Source organism: Mercenaria mercenaria, chromosome 17, assembly GCF_021730395.1.
Source record: "Mercenaria mercenaria strain notata chromosome 17, MADL_Memer_1, whole genome shotgun sequence".
In the NCBI taxonomy this organism is placed as follows: Eukaryota; Metazoa; Mollusca; class Bivalvia; order Venerida; family Veneridae; genus Mercenaria; species Mercenaria mercenaria.
Window position 1 is genome coordinate 55,972,905 of NC_069377.1, and position 13,871 is coordinate 55,986,775.

General features: G+C 33.7%; 1 protein-coding gene across 17 annotated transcripts in view; it reads right to left on the minus strand.

Annotated features, from left to right (window-relative positions):
• Positions 1 to 13,871, minus strand: part of LOC128550091 (hepatocyte nuclear factor 6-like) — a 36,850-nt gene that overhangs the window by 12,741 nt on the left and 10,238 nt on the right. Inside the window, exon 4 of one of the 17 annotated variants that reach the window (XM_053528245.1) lies at positions 9,067 to 9,107. The exons of 14 other annotated variants lie outside the window; for them this stretch is intronic. In XM_053528245.1, the coding sequence (XP_053384220.1) occupies positions 9,067 to 9,107 (41 nt within the window). Of the gene's footprint in view, positions 1 to 9,066; positions 9,108 to 9,156; positions 10,728 to 13,871 lie in introns of those variants that run through there. 2 more of the 17 variants (XM_053528247.1, XM_053528246.1) reach the window with 2 other exon arrangements.

Sequence of the window (13,871 nt, forward strand, 5' to 3'; positions counted from 1 at the left end):
AGCAGGACGTAGAATGAAGCTGAGTTCCCTGTAACAATGGCATCACGGCTTGTTCCATAAAGGAAGTGGTTCTATCAACTGCTAGAACATTTAACAAAACCACTTTATAGATCCGAGACCAAAGAAAATGTTTTTTGGCAAAACATAGTAGAAACATCTCAAATTATAAATGCTATGCATATCTCCAAGCACTAATAGCATGGCAAACTACTAGAGAGAAATGCGAAAGCAATAAATTTCTATTCAGTATGCTTAAGGGTAACATTTCTATTGTTCCCACAGAACTTGTACAAGACTATGTCATCAAAATCTTCTGTATTTGGAACAAAAACATGAAATGCACTCGTTTTGACGTAACAAATTTAAGTTCAATTAGCAAAAGAGAATTCCCAACAAGGAATTTTTGAGACGTTTCATACATTTCTTTAAGAGAAATTGTTTTATAAATGGTTATCCACTAAGATGCTTTATGCCCCATCTTCTAGAGTGATTCTGTTTGCTTTGAAGGCAGAAAATCAATAGTTCTCCAATCAAATTAATCGCATGTAAGAACATAAAATTACTCTGTCAGTTGATTTGAAAGAACTTGTTTCTTTTAAACATCGGTGATTTTTCTGCAAATAAAGAAATGATGCCAAAATGTCCATGAATAACTGTCATCTATGAAGCATAAATATGAAAAAGAATGACATATTTTAGACAATTTTTTAAATGAGACTGTACAAATGACATTGCACTCAATCATACGAAGGCCTAAAAACAGCTTAATAAGCTTCCAGTATCAAAATGACTTTACTTGAAATAAAGGTAATAATATGACCTTCAGACGTGTTGCCACACAGTTACTGTTCTAGACATGAACCTTAAAGACCACCTGCAGGCAAACTTTAGTATCTTTGCCCAAAAGGATACTATTCCTTTAAAGACCTTTACAACACCAGGATATTTCCTTTTGTATCACCTAAGACGGTAAAGTAATGATATTCAAGAAACTAATGAGAAACTTTCGTTCATATTCCACCATTTTCTCCGTTTGAAAAATGCATGAACTCATTTCTTATCAGATACAATCATGTTGAAAGTTTTCCCTCTTTCTATGTTACACATAAATATTACAACACTTCAGAAACGTCAAATAAAACTCAGAGACATTAAGTACTTATGGAAAACATAATGGAAATTGCTGTAAAAAGTCTCTAAGTGTGAGATATTATGTCTGAAGAAATACGAACATCAGCTTACAAACAAAAGACTAAATATGAACAAATAGGTTGGCGTTTGTTAGAACATCGGTCTCTCATATGAAAACAGGAAAATTCCATTTAAGTCTCGATTCACTTGGCTGATCTGCTTTAGTGTTAAGAGGCCACTGAACAAATTCCATTTATTCTGCGAGTGAGGCTGGTTGAAGTTGTCAGACGTTTGGCAATAAATTAGTTCATCTTAAGTTGGCAACGGCTGTAACCTAAGGGTGGGAATTTATTATCTCCTGGACTGTGCATGATCAGAATTTTTACCAGAACCGTAATTGGTGCCCAGTCGTAACTTAACAGCCGCGAGATGCATGCCCCCAATCTCAATTTATTCATGATCAATTCCATTTGACGGCAGCACTCCATTTATTTCGTTTCCCTCAAAATATCAAAACCTGTCAAATCTGGAATGAAATCTGATACATTACAATGAAGAACATATTATTCTGTGCTGTTAATGCGCATATTTTCTGTTGTTACCAAGGAAAGTTTAAAGAGGGCTAACTGCCACACAGTAAGATGAGTTCAAGATGAAAGGATCAGCTTGTAAATCCAGCACCATCATTAATAACTGTTTCTCTTAAGCCGCCCCTTTTGACCCAGTCCAACACCTTAATCTGCAGATTAGTAAACATTTCAAAAATGATTCCCTGATTTTACCGTCCGCCACCCTGTGTCATTCATTGAACTCTTGACAAGGCTCTATTATCTATTCTATTTAAAATCTACCACTTGAAATTTGTTAATTTCATGAAAATTCATCATTCCAGAAAAATAAGTCACAGTGAGATGCCATGAACTTATAAAATTAAAATCAAAAGCCGAAAACATTTTTGTTACTTTTTAAGACCATTCCATCCAGTAGTTAACTGAACCATACAAAACAGGCCATATACTAAATCAATCCAAAGACTCAAGATAGTGCATTTATGCGCAATGGTGACAATGCGTTTTACAATATAACACAGAAATCATTTTACACAGTAATCGTACACAGAATTCCGTTATCAATACAATCGGCAAAATTTAAGTATGATTAAGCTGTTTTTCTCATTCAAAACTGCAGTCGTCCTTTTATTCACACTGTTTGCAAATGACAACTGAGCTATTTGGGTTAATAGAAACTTTTGATAAAAATACTTTCATTTGTAAACGCAAATTTTACTTCCAAAGGATACTTAAGTTTTACTTCATGATAAAAATGGAAATTTTACTACAGTTATTTTGAGTCCAATTGTCCTTGTTTAAAGGTCAATTTGAAAACAAAGTTAACCAAAAATCACTACCCATGATAAGGAGAAGATTTTACTATAAATGTTACGCCTCACTAATTAAGCACCTTTAGAAAATTGAGTTGTTGTACACGCTGGTACTATGGTTGAATGGTGGCACACGACCAGCTATGATCATATCGCTATTATTTTTCCTCACGATCATAAAATAACAAAGGGGAATCAAGTACGTTAGCGGGAACCAGGTGACAAATGGTAATACATGTATACAAGGTAGTTACCAATGGTTCCCATAAGGATCGGCTTGACTGGAAATTTTAATTCACTGCCAGCACAAAATGCCTTCGCCTATAAATAATTCATCATAAATTGAAGATATGATATTTTCACCTATCAACTTATAAAGAGAAAATAGCATTAAAGGAGATGAAAACTGCACTGATGATTACAAAGTGATTATAGGATTAACTGACAGCTTAATTGCAAACTTTTCTGAACTTTTCAGTATACTAATTAAAAACTTCCAAGTTTCTACCAAAATTTTCATTAGGCCCTTCGAAACAAGCTCAACTACCGTAATGTGGTCTAAATGAACCTTTTTAATTAGCTCTCTTTATTTGCTTTGTGGTGAACTTTTAAATGATCAAAATACTTTCCCTTTTACCCACTATTTTTTTTAAAAGGCCACTGACCAAATGACCAAATGAAAACAGTCCAATAAAAAGTCACATAAAGCAAACATTAAAATAAAGGGTTCATTACACTGCATAAAAAACATCCATCATTTAACTGACATTTTATGGCCCATATGATAAAAATGAAGATAAAATTTATCTGCCATAAGTTTCTTCTTGAATTCATCATTTTACATTTAATTTCACTAAAATTTCTTTTGATTTCTATCTCTGAGCAAGATATTTTGATACCCATAAATGGAACTTTTTCTATGCTTAACCCTGCTTAATTTCTATAATGAACTTGTCCATCTTTCAATTTGGACAGTACCATTAGCTGTTAAAAGGGGTGCATACCAAAAAGATACTGACTGAATGGCGAGCAGTGCAAGTCATGATCAGACTGCATAAATGTGCAGGCTGATCATGATCTGCACTTCCGTGCAGTCTGATCATGACTTGCACTAGTCGCAAAGGCAGAATCAATTCTTTCCAGCATGATAAGGCTTAATATATGATAAAGTGTAAAATTATGTTTGAAATGAACTGACATTACTTGATCTGAGCTTTCTACAAAATGTATTATCAGTATCTTCAGCATACAAAATCCTAGAGAAAAGTTTTTACAATGCTATTTTTAGATTTTGTAAGCATCTGCATGTACATATTTAGAAAATCTAGTTCAACAGAAAATTAAGAAGCAGTAAGTAAAATTTGCGAGAAACAAAGCAGCAGTCTAGGGTGCAAACAATTTATTTCCACTTGGATATTCCTTTTACAATAGGCCATCACTCAGAGTAGCGAAATAAACACAATTTATGGTAGAACTCTAGGATTATCACATGGGAAAAACGAAGCTTGCATATAAATTATTCATGTAATGTTGGCCAGGTATTCGGCTTAATGAACAGGTGTTTTATTGGTAGACAGGCCAAATATGGCTGAAACAAAGATGCAGAATAACACACAATATGCTTGTAAAAGATGGTACCAGTTTCCAATTTGCTTTCATTAATTTGTGCAAGAAGAACAAAGTAACACTGGATGGCACCTGCTCAATTAGGAACCTTTAAAAGAACTTTTACACCCATTACAAACTAATTAAAGCCATGCGAAGGTAGCAAATTTTACCAATCTCATAAACACTTTTTACAGGCAGCAATTTAAAACATGTAACTGTTTTCCTTATTAAAGTTACTCTGACAGACACTTTCGGATATGGAACATGTGAATCTACGGTTTGTCCTACAAATGGGCAGTAAAACACCACTACATATCCAAAATTTTAGACTAAGTAATATGACCTTTACCTCAGTCTTATTACAGTCATCTGTAAAATACAAGACTACAGTCATCTGTAAAATACAAGACTAACTTCAGCATTGCCTTGAAACCTCCGACAGTGCTATGATTAAAGTTTACAGTCCTGTTTGATCATTTCCATTAAAAAAGCATTAAACGTTTGTTTTGTATTTCTTAATTTCTATTTTCCTGCTTGAAATCTAGCCTTTTTTTTATCTGACAATTGTGTTTGGGTAGTCAAATTAACACACTGCCTTCTGTTACCGAGAGATTTCAATTGCCTTGACAACATTTGGCAGAAAGACTTCGGATTAATATGCCGACAGTATTGACGTCACATGGTACGGTATAGAAGTGTGTAAAGCACAGGCAAAATAATTGTACCGTACCATACATGGAATTGTTTATTGCTAAACTTGGACTACTGGAATAAATTATTCAATGTCTGTACGGGGGTCTAATTTCTATGTATGTGATGTCGTAAAGGATGATTTGTAGACATCATACAGATGTAGACGAGAAGGTTAAAAGCAATGGTCTCCCCACTTTTAAATTACCAAAAGGAGATCTCTGTAACACTTTATTTATAGTTTCGAAGCATCTAGACATTTTATGTCTCCATGAATTCCCTCATGGAAAAAGAGTTCAAGAAAAATTTACAATCGCTAGAATTTTTCAGAAATAAAACATTTTGTTTTTGTTTCGTTAAGCATCACACTTACACTATTATAGGTCATAATGATGGTGACTTTCCAGCTTCTGACAGGGCAAGAAGACCGAGGACCCAAGGTGCCCATTTGGGCACAAATTCATCACTGGGAGGCACATGTTTAGAACCATCGATCTTTCCATAAACCAGCTGGTGGGCTTCCTCACATGAAAGAATTCTACACCCCAAGCCAGGATTCGAACCCACAATGGTGGTGGTGGTGGGGAGGGGTGGGGGGCGGCAGCAAGTGATTCAAGCCAGTCACTTTACCCTGCTTTATTTCTAAAATGGACTGGTCCATCATTCAATTTGGGCAGTACCACTTATTATTCAAAGGGATGTTCACTTACAATTTACTGACTGAATAGCCAACAGTGCAGACCATGATCTGCCTGCATTTTCGTACAGGCAGATCTTGGTCTGCACTGGTCGCAAAGGCAAAATCACTTGCCAACAGCCAGCTAAAGGTTACACAACCTGCCACAGAGACCCCAGAATGACACATTCAGAATGAAAAATGTGGACTAATTTAGGACTTAACAAAAGTGATTATACATCTAGCTTCGAACAAGTCACTCCATTATTTTAACGATGATATATCTAGCTATCTAAATTAATAAAGCCACAATAATTCATTTGAAAATTTTGTAATATTTTGGCAATGCTATTTACACAGTTGAGAAGTTTTGTGATTGTGTCCCAAAATTTTTTGGGGGGCAGGTGGCCCTTAAGCCAGCTGTTCCCTAAGGAAGTGAAAGTGTTGTACTGCAGACAAAGACTTCCCACACATTTTTCGAGGCCCTTGTTATAATCCTGTAGTAATTTTAACACCCCTATGTCACAGTGCAAGTCAAAGGTCAACACCAAAGTTTGGACGTGTTTACATTTTTCCTTATCTTACACTATTTAAATAAGAATAACGTCACTTTTCAAATAAAAATAGGAAGACTGAAAGAAATGTCATGGACCGTTTGTCATAAAACTATCCTTTTTGTGAAAGGGTATTTGTATGCATAGTTGTATAAAAGGTTTCAATGTAATATTTTTACTGAAGTCAAAATGTTTTATTAATACATTTGTACATGCCTTGGGTGATTTTTAGAAATTAAAACTATAAACTAGACTAGATCTTCTTAAATGAAAGCGAGATAATGACTTATGATAGGATGGCACTCCATTTTCCTTTGTTCGAATTTCATTAAGTCACATGACCATACTTTACACAGATTAATAACTGCTGCCTTTGGCAAAATTTATTAAATTAATTTACATTGTGAAAAAAGTGAGAGTCAAACGAAAAAAAAATGCACAAAACACTATAGTATTTCAAAAATTGTTTGTGATGGGAGAATATCTCTACTCGAGTTCCGAGTTCCATTCTGTGTATATCTTTCCAATTTTGGAAGCTTTTACAACTTTGAACCCTAAAAGACCAACTTATTATTTATTTATCACCAAGTATGTGCCAAAATATTTATGCTTTATCTTAACTACAATGCTCCTCACAAACAAAAATGGATATAAATACTACTTTCTCTTAATTGGAAACCTCTAAGGGCTCCCAGAAACAAATGGCTGCTAACACAAAACTCTCCCGGGCCAAAAAACAACGTGTTAAGAATGATATTATTAAAGGCTAATAAACAACTTTAAGGAAATATTCAAGTAGAGAGACGATCTAATGTATTCTGTTTTTTTCTGAAACTGACTCCAAATATCTAACACTATAAATGTTTTTTTACTTTTAACATATTTTTTCTTACTAACATTGAAATGTTCAACTTCATCTGTTTTTCTTAGAAAAAATTATTTTTCAGGTCATATCCAGATGTGAATATTCTCTGTCTCTACAACATCCCCGTTCATCATCCCACTTCTAATATTAGAACCTAACGGAAGCACCGTGAACACCAAGGATTACGCATCCAAGCCAAAATCTATGCTATATCACAAGCTTAGATATACAAGAATTAAAACGTAAACTTGTTACCAAAAATTAATACTGAAGTGTACAGAAGATATTCTTTTAGTTATCTTTTTCTTCCCTTTAGCAAAATCTTAAATAAACATGTCATCGAAATTTTTCATACTTTTAATCTTTGGAAACATAATATGGATGAGCACCCCTGGTCACCGCATACCAAAAAGCGAAATTTATGTGCATTTATTGCTATGATAAGAAGGATATTTGCTCTTGTTTGTGCATTAGAACATGCCGCATGTATGGTGATACCTAGTCGCCAAAATATTACCGTGAATCGTAAAAATATGTAAATGAGCCGCGCCATGAGAAAACCAACAGTGGGTTTGCAACCAGCATGTATCCAGACCAGCCTGCGCGGATCAGTATCCATGTTGTTCGCTTTCAAAGCCTATTGGAATTAGAGAAATTGTTAGCGAACAGCATCGATCCTGACCAGACTGCGCGGATGCACAGGCTGGTCTGGATCCATGCTGGTAGCAAACCCACTATGTTGGTTTTCCCATGGCGCGGCTCAAATGATAAAGATGTATTAAGATACTGTTTACATTCTTAGTCATTCTGTGTGCTTCAGCTATACAGCCTAGTTGAAACACAAAATATGTAGATTGGTTAAGTCTATGATATTAAATGACTTGTCACTTCCTTTCTTCTTCAAAAATATCAAAATATTTACAGTAGGCACGCTAGACTTGAAATCTTAAAATGAAAAATTATTACGTCTTTATGCTTTACACGACCTTGCTGTTTCATTCTTGTTAAAATGTTACCACAGACACATCAGACTGTTCAGACATGTCAAGAAGCATTTACAAGTGACTTCATATAAGACAAATTTCTAAATTGTAAAGTCTGACGCATAACTGACAAGTTGAAATAAGACAATACACTTCAAAATGTCGGCGATATTGGCTGAGCCATCTTTACTGCTGCCAAAATTTGTCAACTTTCACCTGTTTCAAGACTAAGAGAATTCAAAATTTGATTTTGTAATGTTTTATACTCAAATTATCCCCTAAACATCTTTCATAATCACAAATTTTGTATTTTTTGAAGCTGTGAATGAAAAAAATGTACATTGTAAGGCTTTAATACCATTAACAAACAAAGGTTTATTACTTGAAGATCATAATTGCGAATATAAAATTTTTAATCTGGTCCACCTGCCCCATTAAGCCTTTAGCAAGGACTGCAATCATTATTTTGATCCAATTAATTTACTGAGATCTGTCATTGATATCCAGACTGTCCCATATTAACTGGACCAGACAGCCTGCTTGAACAGCTTCATGGAAAGTTTTGAAAATCAGGACTTTTTTTGCCAACAAAATGGTTAACTACAAGGGAGCCAAGTTTTGGTGACTACTTAAAGCATACACCACTGTGTCCCTAGTTTCTCTTCACTTCAATTTTTACATGGATGAAAACTGTTAAAACATAATGGGAAGTGCTCTGAAAATCTTAACAACCGAGTACTTACTAGCTCCATGCTTTGAACTTTTAAAAAACATCGTAAACACGGTGAAAGAAGGGCTTATCATGCTAGCAGCATCAATGAAAGCATAGCCATGGATATTCTGCACAATTCAGTGAAAACTGCTGTCTACGTTCTGTCTTAGCTGAACATTATTTCTTTCTTTTCTAACATAACATATAAAATATACCGTCGTTACATAACAACCCAAGGTATAAACCAAGCACATGCAAAGAATATCCCTTAACCTCTCATATAATGTGTGCAACATGCAATCCTACCCAACTAAATATACTTATTACTTTTCTGCAGTATGCTTTTATTAGTCTTTTTTTTATATCTGTCTGCGCCCTTATTGCAATAGCTATTTATAACTTTGTCTACAGTATATATGTGTGTATTTAAATATACTTTCTTCGATACTTTTTGCAGCATACATACAAAATTCAGATCAAATATTCCTTGGAAAAAACGCTTCCAAACTAAAAAGAAAAAAATATTAAATAACAGAAAAGTTTATTTTTAAATCCTTCGAAACAAAGGTGTACATACACCTTACAAAATAAAAGAAGTTTGTAATAAAGTGTAAGGCATATGAATTGTTACTTTGATGCGCTTATATCTATATACAATATAATCAACAAATAAAATTTTAAAAATATTCGAACAGTTAAAACTTCAATAAATAATTACTATATTTACACAAGTTTATCTTTTATTTGGACAGGAGATCAAATACTTCTTTAAAGAATATAACAATTATATTTTGTAAGTTTAATGTTACATGGAATACCTGACTGACCAGTTTGGTCTTCTGAGGAACTGAGCAAAAGGGGAGAATACTCGAGCAATGTATAAATGGTATTCAACTGTACATAAGTCTACTGCATTCATAAGTCGACATGTCAATATATGAAGAAAGTATTTCTGCTTTCGTATGGTCCCGCTACACTAATTTTCGATTCAGTTTTCAATTTATTCTATTTTTTCCCCCCTGAAATAAATGCTAAAGGAAAAATTAACTTCGATAAAGGTCGACTTATGGATGAGTTTATAAGGTATACAAATGTAACAATGCTGAAAAACAGAAGTATTTTTTCTACTGGGGCAATCTGTGTAAATACAAATGAACTGGAAGAAGTCATGCTTTCATTGCCGAGATGCGAACGTCAGCGGCTTGCGGAAGGATTTCGAATCTAAATAGAACGTAGAGCTTGAAATGAAATATTTATATCAATCATCTAGAATTAGTTTTGGTGGGCGAAAATACTGAACCAAAACAGGTCTTGCACTGAAATTTTCATTATTTCAAAAGTTTATAAATAGCATTTTTGAGCATGAAAGCATGTTCTTTCGGGGACGGTTTTAGATTAAAAAACAATGTTAGTAAAAAAAAGATAACTTTGGTCATAAACTCTGAATCAAGCTTTATAGAGAATATGAGAATACTATATCTCTACTTCTATAACCAAGTCCCGATTTAGTGAAAAAATAAAAGCGAAACTGATGTTCTGTACTACATAGCATCTGTACAGAACAAAAGAATTAGTACAAATAGTTTTAGGGAACGAAGTTTTAGTTCAAAATTTTCTTTCACTCCACCAGAATTTTTGTCTTCAATAATGTGTTTCTCACAATTCTTTGAACAAACTACTCCAAATGCACTGAAATGCGTTCATTCAAAAACTGTAAGAAACACACACTCAGCATTTTGTTAGTAGTTATGATGGTATACGATCCATAACCGGATGTAATGATACCTCGGAGCACAAGCACATAGCGCACTGGTATATCCAAACTGAATATCATATCGAACAGTATTCCAAGAGTATTTTTCTCCAGAAATTGATTTTTTTTGGTTAAAATTTTATAACTTTTTTTTGCTATAAAACCAGTCAAGAGTTACAACTTTTTGGAAATTTCTTGAAAAATCAATCCAAACAAACAAGGATCAGGAATCATGCACATGGCAATAAATGGAATCTGGGAACAAGCAAGACACATCAGCATCAGTTTGGGCTATCTACCAGTGGCACTGCGCTGTGATTGGTCAATTATTTAGAGATTCTGGATACCTGCTTTCTGCAAAGCTTACCATGAAACTGAAACAATAAACAAAGCATACATTAACTCAAAATATAGCTAGCATTCAAATTAAACTAAAATAGCTAAAACAATATATATTGCTATACATTAAGACGATATACATTTAAAACACAGTCAGACATTTAACCAAAAAAACTTCAAGACTCCCAACACTGATTGTAGTTTTCAGCCTCATTTTTGCCAGCAGTTGGGAATATGGACTATATTTACCATCAGACAGATCTTGCACATCTGAAAACTTTTCTCCAGATTCAACTGACCCCCTCCCCACAATCCCCTATAAAAATCAAGAATATCATCAAAAGGATATGAGAAAATAGAAACTTTACAAAATTCTAAGCTAAAACTCTGACTGTGTTTTATACAAGTTATACCATTAAATTAAAATTATATTTTTACAACAAAACAAAATTCCAATCCCAAAATTATAATAACAGTACATAAAGCTCTATTGATACTGCTTAGCAGCATTTTGCAACAACTCAAAAGTTGTGTAACAATTTCGACAACCAGAGTACATGAAAAAGAAATTTCAAAATGCAAATACAAACGCAAGACAAAATAATAAACTATTTTAAAATTTCATGCAGATACATTTCAGTTCATCCACAGTAGAAACAAAAGGATTAACCACTATAGCATGTTCAGTCGTGTTACGAAAAAACTTGTATAAATGCATTTTGATTACAGAATGCATATTCAAAACGATGCTACTTTTGCAAAATATTTTGAAGCGACAAAACAGATTTATCCATTAACAGTACAATACAAACATTTACTTATGATAAGTTTGTGATAAAGTCATGATAGAATCCACTTAATGCCAGATTAATACTACTGTATGCGATACAACCAATTTCATACATATACGTAACTACCAAACAAAATCATCCAAAACTGACAAGTCAGTCAAAAATAGTGGTTTTGTTGTAAAACAGCTGTAAGAAATCATACGACAAAAGAACCGGACATTCTTTTACTGTCAAAAAAGGACATGTAACTTGTGTAACTTTTAATCTGTGACAGAAAAAGTTCAGAAAACTAAGGAAATGAAATTGAGGGGCTATTGAAATGAGATAGTATAATGTCTGGATTAAAAACTTCTAAGAATATCCTGCACTAAGTTAACATGGTTAAGGAAAATGTAACTGCAATTTCAATTAAAACAGAACTACAAATTGATCATTACACTGTATAGTTTATCATTATTTAGCATCAAACTTACACCTATCATTTCTTGATATCAATCTGCCTAATTTAAAATTGTCAAAGGCTTTTAGTATCACTCAAAACATCTTGATGAGCTCCTTTATCAAAGTATGACAGAAAAACGAAAAACTATTCACTATTTTAGCAAAGAGACAATGAAGCTATTCACCATCATCCGGAACAAAAAAATTGGAGACAACAGTCTCATTTACCAGGAGATTAGCTGACTTAAAGCTTGACAAATGGCTCTCAACGCGTACAATTAGTGATGACCAACAAAAGCTCCGTGTGTTGCCATGACTTACATAACAAACTATCCACTGCCATAATTGACGTCTGCTGAAATGGTGGCGATATAATTATCTTGTATGGACGGCTGTGACAATGCAACATCATACTGTGTGATAACAAAAGGGTTTGATGCTGGCATAAGATCACTTCATAAACATAACACGACCATAAATGGACAAAAGATACCATTAGGGAAGGTAAACAAATAGTGTTGGTCAACTTTTGTGATGTAAACAGAACAAGATCAACGGAAATGACCACATCATACTGCTGAATCAATGTTTGTTTAAATTTATGGCCACAGATTTTGATTGTCTGTTGTGAAAGTCAAAATGATGTAATATTGAAATTTCGCCATCTTGTTCCAAGTACAGACGCTGTTTTTCCCCATTTTATTACCATTATCACAACAAACACTTTCAAGTGAAATCCAAAAGATAAAACTCGTTATTTCATTTTTTTTTCAGTTCACTACCGACAAATAATTACTGAAGTTGCAGAAGAACAACAAACGGAAACAAACGAAAAGGACAACATGTCACCAGGATCTCTCTGGCCCAACCATCGGCAAATCCTTTGCTAAGTCATTACAAATATGGTCTTTCGAAACACTGTATGATTATGATTTCTATGCCAATTTAAAACTTTTGATCGCAGGCAGTCACCATGAAATTAGGGGTACAGCTGTCCAACAACATACGGATCTCAATATGATCCCTGTGACTTCTTCAAACACTGGGGTAAAAACATTCAACTGTATACGTTTTTTTTTTTTTTTATTTGCTACCCCCATTCTTTTAAAATACTACATTTACATGCTGATTTTTATCTTTCCCCCTTTTATATTTATGACAAAATTTCGTGAAAATAAAATACCTTGCAGTTTTAGCAATTATATGTTTCACGTCTGTAAATACCAAGTATTGTACAATTAGAGAGCTAGATAAAAAGTCAATTGTCTGTTATATTCATGCCAAAGACCCAAAGAGTTCCCTGTTCTATTATTTCGCCGTGTAATTTGGAAAACCTTATTGTTTGGCTATTTTAACTGTAAGTTAAGGTAAATAGCGAGATATGACTAAACAAATACCAAGGACAAGAGTATGACTGCTGTTAGCGTGTGCTACAATAACCAGCTTTTGTAGTCAACCATGAATATTTTATGATACATGAATTTGCACAGTACACTTTCAAACTTGAACATATGTTATCACGTTTGCAAATCCCAGGAAAATGTAAAGAAGAACATAAAAGTTTGGATGAAGAAAACGTGGCTCGAGCTAGTCATGTAGAAAGAGTTATACTAAACAAGTCTGTTGCCAGATGCCATCTTGAGGTTAAAGCTTCAAAATGTTGGGAGAACAAAGACTTCTGGATTATGTTGCTTTGTTTTTCATTCAAATGGGGTATTACTAACTCAACAAAGTTCTTTGAGTTCAAATTATTATTTAAGCAGAAACTAAAACTGGAAAATGTGACATTAAATGCAGAGCTGAAAAAATACTTCACATTTTGACCTTTCATCTAATTCAAATTTATATAGTAGGAATTGTTGTTCCCGAACTACTTAAGTATTTCATGAATTTAACTTAAAACTGATAAGGGTGTTAGTTTTTTTGCCTTTAATTCTTTACTCAAAG